This window comes from Cebus imitator, unplaced genomic scaffold, assembly GCF_001604975.1.
Source record: "Cebus imitator isolate Cc_AM_T3 unplaced genomic scaffold, Cebus_imitator-1.0 Scaffold296, whole genome shotgun sequence".
NCBI lineage: Eukaryota > Metazoa > Chordata > Mammalia > Primates > Cebidae > Cebus > Cebus imitator.
In genome coordinates, this window is record NW_016107611.1 from 2,709,102 (window position 1) to 2,719,903 (window position 10,802).

General features: G+C 48.2%; 1 protein-coding gene across 1 annotated transcript; it reads right to left on the bottom strand.

The window, feature by feature from the left end:
* Window positions 1–5,578: 5,578 nt before the first annotated feature.
* On the bottom strand, window positions 5,579–10,107 carry LOC108285382 (paraneoplastic antigen-like protein 8A). Its single transcript, XM_017502545.2, has 3 exons — window positions 9,875–10,107; window positions 8,354–9,731; window positions 5,579–7,353 (listed from the first exon to the last, which is right to left on the bottom strand). The coding sequence occupies exons 2-3, from the start codon at window positions 9,651–9,653 to the stop codon at window positions 7,310–7,312; spliced, it is 1,344 nt and encodes a 447-aa protein (XP_017358034.1). The 5' UTR covers window positions 9,654–9,731; window positions 9,875–10,107; the 3' UTR covers window positions 5,579–7,309.
* Window positions 10,108–10,802: the final 695 nt, after the last annotated feature.

Genomic DNA, 10,802 nt, shown 5'->3' on the forward strand with positions numbered 1-10,802 from the left:
AAAAAAAAGCCTGGGCAAGGCAGTTCATGCCTATAATCTCAGCACTCGGGAGGCTGAGGCAGGCAGATCACCTGAGGTCAGGAGTTCGAGACCAGCCTGGCCAACATGGCAAAACCTGTCTCTGCTAAAAATACAAAATTAGCTGGGCATGGTAGTAGGCACCTGTAATCCCAGCTACTCAGGAGGCTGAGGCAGGAGAATCACACTACACTCCAGCTTGGGCGGGCAGGTGTGATGGCGCATGCCTGTGGTCCCAGCTACTTGGGAGGCTGAGACCAAGCAAAAGAGCAAAACTCCCTAAAAAAAAAACAACAAAACAAAAACACTATGCTGAGGAAAAGAACCCAGACACCAAAAAAACCTACATGCTATATGACTCCACTTATACTCAGGCCGAAGCCGGCAGATCACGAAGTCAGGAGTTCAAGACCAGCCTGACGAGCATGGTGAAACCCCCATCTCTACTAAAAATACAAAAATTAGCCGGGCATGGGACACAGGGGACAGACACACTGAACTTTGGATGGAAAAATCATTAGTGCTCGCCTCTGAGAGCTGGGGGCGGGGACTGGGGCACAGGGAGGCCTTCTGATGACATCGTTCTGTATCTTGTCTCAGGTGTGGGTTACACAGGTGCCTGCCTGTGTCCAAACTCAGACCGTTCACTTAAGGTCTATTTATTTCACTGTACATAAATGTTTTATTTTACCTAAAAAATGAAAACATTAAAAAAAAAAAAAGGGACTCAAGTAAATCAACACAACCCATGTCCTTCTCCTTGGCAGCTCTGCTAACCAGATTCCCAAATGGGAGGCTTTTTCTTGGGCCTCCAGGGCCTCCCTGGTCCAGCCACTGTCACTTCCTCACTAGGCTCCCAACTGACCCCCTGCAGTCTGTTTCCCACCAGGCTTCCAGAGGGAGCCAGGAAACACCTATGTAAGATTCTGACGCTGTGCTCAGCACCCTCTCATGGCTCCCAACTCTCAGATTAAAGCCAGAATCCATCCTGGCCTGTAATCCCAGCACTTTGGGAGGCCAAGGGCCTTGCACACCAGACTTCAAAGTCCCCGGACTCTGCTCCTCACCTCCTCCTTTTTTTTTTGAGACAGAGTCTCGCTCTGTCGCCCAGGCTGGAGTGCAGTGGCGTGATCTCAGCTTACTGCAGTCTCAACCTCCTGGGTTCAAGCGATTCTCCTGCTTCAGCCTCCCAAGTAGCTGGGACCACAGGCATGCACCATCACACCTGGCTAATTTTGTGTATTTTTAGTAGAGATGAGGTTTCACCACATTGGCCAGGCTGGTTTCAAACTCCCGGCCTCAGGTGATCTGTCCACCTCTGCCTCCCAAAGTGCTGGATTACAGGTGTGAGCCACCACGCCCGGCCTCATTCACTTTCTCAAACAGATCAGAGGCTACCTCTACGAAGACTATTCCTCTCTGCCCAGGAGGCCATCTGTGGCCAGCTGCTTGTCTCACCCCTCACCCCCTTCACGTCTGTTCAGACTTTGAGTCCGCAGAGAGGCTCCCCAACCATGTAGGTGACGGCCAGCCGCTCCCGCACACGCACCTTGCCTGCCTCTCTTCCTCTATTTCTCACGGCAGAGCTCAGCCCCACTCCACCTGCATCTGTATAAGGGCTGTCCTCACCGGAACGTCAGGCTCCAGGAGGCCAGAACTCTGTCGTACAGCAGATTCTCAATGAACCTTGCTTGAATGACAGCATCGGCAACCAGGACGCTTTACCCTCAAGCCCTGCTGGTGGCATCCACAGCTCTCCATCTCCCTGCAAACACTCCGGGCTAGCCTCACCCAGACACACCCCTGAACTGGACACCTCCTCCTGGGGTGATGAGGTTTCCTTGAAAACAGCTTTCAAGTGCCCCCACCTTGGATTCCCCCCACTTTTTGGCCATGTTGGCCTTCCAGACTTTCCTGATGGCCTGGGTGTAACCAGTGCAAGTGTGTGAGTGACCATTATTGTGGGAGGTACTTAAACATCTTGTCCAAATGGGGCTTTTTGGGCAAGATGTTTATTGTGGGAGTGTGGGGGGACCCAATAAATAGACCTTCATCCAGATGCTTATATGAGTACCCAGCAGTTCCCAATGAACTCCCTGTCCTGCAATCCCAGCCTTTTTTTTCTTTTTTTTTTTTTTTAAGACAGAGTCTTGCTCTGTCACCCAGGCTGGAGTGCAGTGGCGTGATCTCAGCTCACTGCAACCTCCACCTCCCAGGTTNTTGAACAATGAGAACACATGGACACAGGGAGGGGAGCACTACACACTGGGGTCTGTTGGGGGGAAATAGGGGAGGGACAGCGGGGGGTGGGAGTTGGGGAGAGAGAGCACGGGGAGAAATGCCAGATATAGGTGAAGTGGAGGAAGGCAGCAAATCACACTGCCATGTGTGTACCTATGCAACAATCTTGCATGTTCTTCACAAGTACCCCAAAACCTAAAATGTAATAAAAAATATATATATATTTTTTAAAAAATCTGGAGACAACAGATGCTGGAGAGGATGTGGAGAAATAGGAACACTTTTACAATGTTGGTGGGAGTGTAAATTAGTTCAACCATTGTGGAAGACAATGTGGCGATTCCTCAAGGACCTGGAAATAGAAATTTCATTTGACCCAGCAATCCCATTACTGGGTATATATCCAAAGGATTATAAATCATTCTACTATAAGGACACATGCATACGAATGTTCATTACAGCACAGTTTACAATAGCAAAGACCTGGAACCAACCCAAATGCCCACTGATGATAGACTGGACAGGGAAAATGTGGCACATATACATCATGGAATATTATGCAGCCATCAAAAACGATGAGTTCATGTCCTTTGTAGGGACATGGATGAACCTGGAAACCATCATTCTCAGCAAACTGACACAAGAACAGAAAATCAAACACCGTACGTTCTCACTTATAGGTGAGTGTCAAACAATGAGAACACATGGACACAGGAAGGGGAACATCACACTCTGGGGTCTGTTGGGGGGAAACAGGAGAGGGACAGCTGGGGGTGCGGAATTGGGGAGAGAGAGCATGGGGAGAAATGCCAGATATAGGTGAAGTGGAGGAAGGCAGCAAATCAGGCTGCCATGTGTGTACCTATGCAACAATCTTGCATATTCTTCACATGTACCCCAAAACCTAAAATGCAATAAAAAAAAGAATTTGCCAGTTTTATACACATGTGGATTACTAAAACACATGGCTTCATATAAAACTAGCATTGCAAATACCTCTATAAGTTTATATTTCTATAGATAAACTTTCTGATATATCTTTAATGTTAAAAGGCACTTATACATACAGATATGACATATTCAACTAGAAAAAAAAATTGGCCATTCATATATAGAAGCTATAATTTATCATACAGTTCAATTATCAATAAAAACTAGAGAGTTAAACTGAACTTACCTGGATTTTGAATTCTCCGATTCTATGAACCTAGACCACAGTGTAATGTCTGTGTATGAATCACAATTTATATAACTTTATATTTTTATATTTATATTATGTATATATAATTTTATTTTTTATTTCCATAGATTTTGGGGGAACAGGTGATATTTGATTACATGAATAAATTTTTTAGTGGTGATTTCTGAGATTTTGGTGCACCTATCACCTGAGCAGTATATACTGTACCCAAAGCATAGTTTTTTATCCCTCACCCCCCTCCCACCCTTTCCTCCAAGCCCCCAAAGTCCATTGCCACACTACACATTTTTAATCAATGCCTACTGTCTCTGAATCTTCAGTCCCACATCCTGTCCTCCAGGGGAGAACCATGGACCATAATCAGAAAGTCTACCTGAAAACTTGAATAAGGAGACTAAAGGCAGACTTTCCTATTACTAAATTAAAATATGGACATTGTCCTCTGAAGCTAGTAGTTTCAAAGAACTAACATTGAAACCAACCAGGTCCCTATGATATAATTAATGCCCTCATAAATCTTCAGGTAAGAACCTCTTGACAAATATGGAGGACTATGCTCAATACAAGAAGCAGCCTCTTTCTGTAAAAACCCACAAAAAAGATGCAGAAGGGAAACACACTACCAGGAGAGAGACTTCTCTAGAAGTCTTCCTGCTATCACTGCCTGATTTACACCCTTAGAAAAAATGAGAGAAGTGGGGAAGCAAATAGACTTACAGCTAGCATTCGTAATGTGATGGTGTAAGTGGGTGTTGTGTGGTAACTCAATTGTAATGCAAATCTTTTACCTGTGAGAATCAAACCCGACAAGTTTGCTGACACACTCAACTGAGTAATTCCTGGAACTATATCTCAGTTGGAGTGGTTTAGATTAGGTATAGAATAGTATTTTTAAAGTCGATATTTTAAGGGAAGACCTTAGATAATTTAGTAGACAGGTTAGAAATATAAATACATCTGTCTTCATAGCAGCAGATACAGAGGTACAGTTCAGCTTTGAATGACATCACCATTATTTTTAAAGTAGGCTACATGAAAGTTTAATTATAGAACCTAGATGATGGACTTATAAATATTCACTATATAATTATTCCAACTTTTCTGCCTATTGTAACTTTTTTATAACAAAATGTTGAACCAGGCAGAGAGGAACTCAAGCCGTACAGGAGGAGTTAGTCCACTGAGCTCAGTTTATCATGTACTACATTTGGCTCCAACACACACTGGTAATGTAATTGAGCAGCCTCAGTCCAAAGATGATCTAAATGGTTCCCCAGGTTTGGATGTATGAGCTCACTTCTGACCGTTCGAATGAGCTTTAACAGCAAAGCACTTTAGAAAATAGTAACCTCTCATGATTGGGTAAATTTCTGCGGGTAAATAAAAATGAAAAAAAAAAAAAGAAATAAAATATAAAAAAAAAAAAAAAAAAAAAAAAAAAAAAAAAAAAAAAAAAAAAAGACCTTGGCTTTTGTGTGAGGGAACAGGAAGGGAGGGAAAGGTTTTCGTCTTCCAGCTACTGATAAAAATAAATTGGGCCAGACGCAGTGTCTCACACCTGTAATCCCAGCATTTTGGGAGGCTGAGCTGGGTGGATCAGGAGGTCAGGAGTTCAAGACCAGCCTGACTAACATGGTGAAACCCCATCTCTACTAAAAATACAAAAAGTAGCCAGGCATCGTGGCAGATGCCTGTAGTCCCAGCTACTCTGGAGGCTGAAGCAGGAGAATCAATTGAACCCGGGAGGCAGAGGTTGCAGTGAGCTGAGCTGTGCCACTGCACTCCAAGCTGGGTGACAGAGTGAGATTCTGTCTAAAAAAATAATAAAAATAAATAAATAAACAAACACACTGGCACTTTAAGGTACTTCACATCACCAGATACCTGTTCTAGAAACCCTAAGATCTGTGACACATCCTTCCACATCGGTGGAAAGCCTTTCACAAAGAGGACAAACGGCTTCTTCTCTCATGGATAATTATCAATTCTCAAAGCTTGAATCCATATCTGATAGCCAGCCACGTCTGGCTGGGGGTATTCTTTGAAGGGGGAACCCTTTCCTCAAATCTAATAGTCCATGCAATCCCCACCTACAAAAGAGACTGAACAGGACACTTAATTTGCTAAGCTTTATTTTATACATACACGTTGACATTTACTAGTCATGGTGTCGACTTGTTAAGACGATGAAGCCCTAATGAACCCGTTTTGAAATCAGAAGCTGGACAGTTGCAGGCTTTGGTCATTTCAAGAATCCAATTCACCCCTGGGTTTTGTTTTGCACACACCCCAGGAGAAGCTTGATGCACACAGCTGCGTAGCTGTCAATAGAAACCACTCTCTTTTCTCCTGTACTTTTCAGTTACACTCCCTCAGGATTTTGAAATGAATCATCATAAGAAATTTGTTTTAAAGCTGAATCACTGGGAACATATAACAACTGTTCACATCACCACAAAGACTGAAGTCGGAAAAAGAGACCCTGGATATGTACAAGGGCTAATACTCTATGACAGAATATTATTACTGTTCACGATGTTAATACATTTACTCGCTACCATACAACTAAAGTCACGGCAGAATGAGAGCGTGTAAATTACAAAAGGAAACTTGCTTTCAGTGCGTCAGATAATAGGACATGCACAGGACTGAATTTCTTCCCCTTCTAACCTCTCTCATCGTCACATTTACAAGCAGCTCAATTTTAAGCAAAGAGATGCCAGAAGCAGCTAACTCAAGACGTGTACAAAACCAGGTTAACCTATGAACACAAGATAAATAGTCTGATAGTCTTCAATGGAACTTGTTTGGTTTCCAACATATCTGAGTAGTCACTTTTCACAGTTTTTTAAACACATTAAAAAAACCAGATTCGGATTACATCTTGGTGGACATCTAGGATACAGTTTGGAAACCACTGTCTCAGGGACCCTGCCCTCTCCCGTACATACGCGCACAAACACACACACACAATGGCACGTGGTGGTCTGGTCTAATATGTTGTGTCTAAATTCAGGGGGCAGACATCGACAGCTGAATTTTAAAAGATTTTTTTTCCCTTTTACTATAATGGGAGTAGTGGCCTTCTGCTGCAAAGATCCTGACGGTTTGGTGCAAAGATGGTGAGTTTGTTGGATGGATGAAATTTGAGCTGGGGACCTAGGACTGCCTGAGTCCTTCCCTACCATCACTCCCTTCCCCACAGGATTCCTGAGAGGGCTCATCCCAAATGGGAATCAAAGTACCATTTTTACTAACAGACGCTAAAATTCAAGGACTTTGAGATCTAAGCAGACATTCTTTTTCCCTAAAACTAACTCCGGGGACCTCCTGGCTAGGTAACTGGAGGTTGGAGACCGAAAGAGCAATGAAGCCAGGTTTGCAGTGAAGGTCCTGGCTTAACTTACCCCGCTGGTTACAGGAGAGAAAGGCTAGAAGGGAGAATATGGCGGGGCCACCCAGCTCTTCCAAACGCCAGGGCCTGCAGAGATTGCTGACCATCCCGGGGGGGATGCGAGGCGTGGGGGAGAAAGACTGAACGTGGATGAGTGTTAACAGCGACCTGCTCATGCATAAAGGGGAATGAATGTTCTAGAATTTTCCCAATCCTCTTACCAACTCTCCTGCCTCTGAAGATGAGTGGAGGGGGCAGTGAAAGAGCAGGCCTGGTAGAGAAAAGGGCATAGAGATCCATCCCTTCCCCAACTCCCTCCCACTCGAGACCTCACCTATCATTTACCTCGGAGCTGGATCGCTATCAACAGGGTCCCTAAGACAGACAGTCCAAAGTCTTATTTCATTCGGTGACAAGAGGAAATTTTGCTGACTTGGAACTTCTTCCTTGTTCTTTCAACTCCTCAGGTATGGGTGGTCCTCCAACTTATTTCTGGATTCTGTGAATAAATGAGAATAGCTCAAGAAGGGAACAGAGAGAGGTGTCATTAGGAAATGTGTTACTTCCAAGAAATTTCTCGGTCCCTGAACATTTCTATTCCCCAGCCAGGTCTCTGGAAAACTTCACCCTTAAAGCCACATACCAGGCAAACACCATAACGTCAAAGCATTAATTTTTTAAAAAATGTTTGTGTTTTTAGTAGAGACAGGGTTTCGCCATGCTGGCCAGGCTGGTCTCGAACTCCTGACCTCAGTGATCCGCCCACCTCAGCCTCCCAAATCATTAAATTCTTTTTTTTTTTTTTTTTTTGGAGACAGAGTCTCACTCTGTCACCCAGGCTGGAGGGAAGTGGCACAATCTAGGCTTACTGTAACCTCTGCCTCCAGAGTTCAAGAGATTCTCCTGCCTCAGCCTCCCAAGTAGCTGGGATTACAGGCATATGCCACCACACCCAGCTTATTTTTTGTATTTTTAGTTAGAGATGGGGTTTCACCACATTGGCCAGGCTGGTCTTGAACTCCTGACCTCAAGCAATCTGCCCACCTCCGCCTCCCAAAGTGCTGGGATTATAGGCGCGAGTCACCACGCGGGGCCCCAAACCATTAAATTCTCATCAAGGAAGATGGGTCAGATGGAGTTGACAAATGACCACAGCGACACTCATTGATAAACAATCGGTCGGTGGGTTTGCTCTGCTGCTTCCTGCCCACTAGATGTCCCCAGCATCGGCCTTCAGGGGCTCCGGGGGGGGGGGGGGGTAGCCAGGGGGGGCGGAGAGGGGAATGAACACCAGCAGAAGCTGGAAGGGGGGGGGGGGGTTGGGCTCTTACCCTCCTCAACTGGTGTGTCATCCACCTCCTGCAGTGCACTGGGATCCTCCTCATCACCCGCTTGACCCACCACCTGCTCAGGCTCCTCTGCCCCCGCCTGCCACTCCTGCTCCTCCTGCCTCACCCACTTGCTGGCAGGAGCCCAGTCACTTCTGTTGTCATTCTCACCATTGGTGGCACGCCGAGGAGAGCCTTCTGGCTTGGCCTTTGGACCCTTAGAGGTTGAGGCTGCTGGCTCAGCAGGTTGCTGGCCTCGAGGCGCCTTCTGAACTGACGCCTCCTTTCTTGAGCCCGGCCCTTTCTTTGGCATCACCGGCTTCTTCCTGGCATCTTCTGAGTCAACCAGGACATAAGAGACAGGGCCCAAGCTCACCTTCTTTTTCTTCCTCATGAGGGCAGGGTTCTTGGTGGAAACCCAGGCCATGGCCTTCTTCTTTGGTGGACTCTGGTGGCCACCATCTTGGTCTGACTCAGAGGTGCCTTCTGGATTCTCAGCTTCTGCCTGGACACCCTGAGGAGGGTCTCTGGGACCCTTCCAGGCACCTTTCGCCCCAGGCTTCTTCAAAGTGAACTCCTCCTGCTTCATACAGGGCTTCCTGCTGCCCTTGATCGACTCTGAAACCGCCATGCCTTCAGCATCAACCGCCTCAGGATCCTCCAAGTCAGCTGTGCTGCTGGAATCATTGCCTTTGGGTTTTTTCCAGGGCACTGCTTCCTGCTTGGGGTTCTTCTTCTGCTTCTTTCTCCTGGAGCGAGTCTTGGCTCCGGCCTTGCGAACCAACGGTTTGGGAGGGTCATGCTGGTCTTCCGTGGCATTCCAGTTGGGGTTCTCCGTCTTTAAAGCAGAACCCACCTCTGCTGCAAGCCCCGGTTCCTTCTTGATCTTCCTCCCTCCTGCTAAACCCCAGGCTGCCATCTCCTCGAACTCAGAGGCCTCCTGGGCTCTGGTTTCCTCCCGGCTTCGGATCTCGGCATCCATGTAGAAAATGATCTGCACCACTGCTCCCAGGAGCACCCCCAAAGCTTCTGCCCAGTTCTCTGGGGGCTGATGCTGGTTCTGGGACAGTGTGGGGTGGTTGAGCTGAAGCAGGCGGACCACATCCTCCCAGGTGCGCCCCTCCGCATCCAGGAATTCATTCAGATTTTTTAAAAACTCAGCATCCTGGGTGGGGTCTCTACACACCACTCTCCAGACACCACCCCTTCCTGGGAATTCACGGGGGATGGTGCTCAGATTCACACCTTCACCAACCTCAATGAGGGCAGCTTTAACATTCTCTTCCCTCATAAAAATCTTGTTGAGCACGCGGTACGGGCCCAGTGGGGAGAGGACCGCATTCAAGGTCTCCTCAATTTCTGCTTGGCCACAGTCCTCTGGGATGCCTGTGACCAATAAGGACCTGTGGATATCCACTTCCATTCCCCTGCACCAATCCTCCAGAAGGTTCATCGCCATGGTCTTGGACATTTAGCGGCTCTGACCCTACTACGCGTAGTAGAGTCTATCAGGTGGACGTGGGGCTGCAGCGGTCCCCAAACCGTAATCCTGCAAGGTGACAAGGGAATGAGGTCAGGCTCCCGGGAAGACGGCCAAGCTCGCAGATCTAGCTGCCCCCTCCGCGGCCGGCCTGCAGGAGGCCTCGCGCTTTCCCAACACCCTCCTCCCCAACCCGGGCCCCGGGTGCTCACACGTGTCCCGGGATCTGCCGCAAAAGGCCCTCCGTCCCTGCGCGGCCGGGATTTACTTGGCAGCCCAGCCTCCGACCGCCCAGCCAGGACAAGGAGAGGCCGCTGGGATGCCGCCGTTCCCCAGTCGCTGGCTCCGTCTACCCCGGCGCAGCTGCTCGAGGTAGAAAGAACCAGAAGGACGCCGTCCGCCCCCGCTCCGGGCCAGGCAGGTCACGCAGCTTCCAGCCTCGATCCGGGCAGCTGCGCGAAGCCGAGGTTGGCGTCGCAGCGCGCGCCTGCGCACTGGCTCCCGCACCGCCGCTCGGGGGTCTTCGGGCTGTGCAGCTCCCGAGGTCTCCATGGCAACCGGCCGTGGGTTGCTAGGGCCGAGCCCGCCTACGCGCCGGCGCCGCAATTGGACCTACAGAGCCGGTGCAAGAGCGGCTGTTCAGGTCGCAGAGCAAGGGGTTTGGGTACGCTCCGATGGCGCCTCCGTGGAGGCCCAACTTTTCCACCCAAGTGGGCCTCGGGAACGGGGGTCAGGTCGGGGAGAAGCGCCAACATCAATGACCGCATCCACTAACTTTATCATCCTTTGCCCCACCTGTTAGATTCACCCAGCGTGACTCTTGGGAGACACTAGAAATCAAGGAAGGAAGAAAAAGAGGCTTTAATCTTGGGTTTCTCTAACAAAAGCCACAGCTCCTGTTGGCCTTGTAACCTTCTCTACTACAAGCTCCTGGGTTCTTCGAGGAATTTCCAGAAACTTCTAGAAACTTCTCACTTTCCTGCCCGACCCTTTCTAGCATGAGGATAATGCCTTGCCTTGCCTTGTTTCCTCAACGTGATGCAGGGTGGGTTGTTGGTGTCCTCCAGGAAGGGGGGAGCAAGGTTACAGCTCAGTGACTGCCCCTGCAGAGGAGTGTTAATCCGAGCTACAACCATTTTG

What these genes read in the sequence shown, in the direction of transcription:
- LOC108285382 (XM_017502545.2), bottom strand. Translation starts at nt 9,653, where the DNA reads ATGTCCAAGACCATGGCGATGAACCTTCTGGAGGATTGGTGCAGGGGA. An exon ending in TCCTCGGCGTGCCACCAATG is followed by an intron (nt 7,354 to 8,353) that starts GTGAGAATGACA and finishes ATTTATTCACAG; the next exon opens with AATCCAGAAATAAGTTGGAG.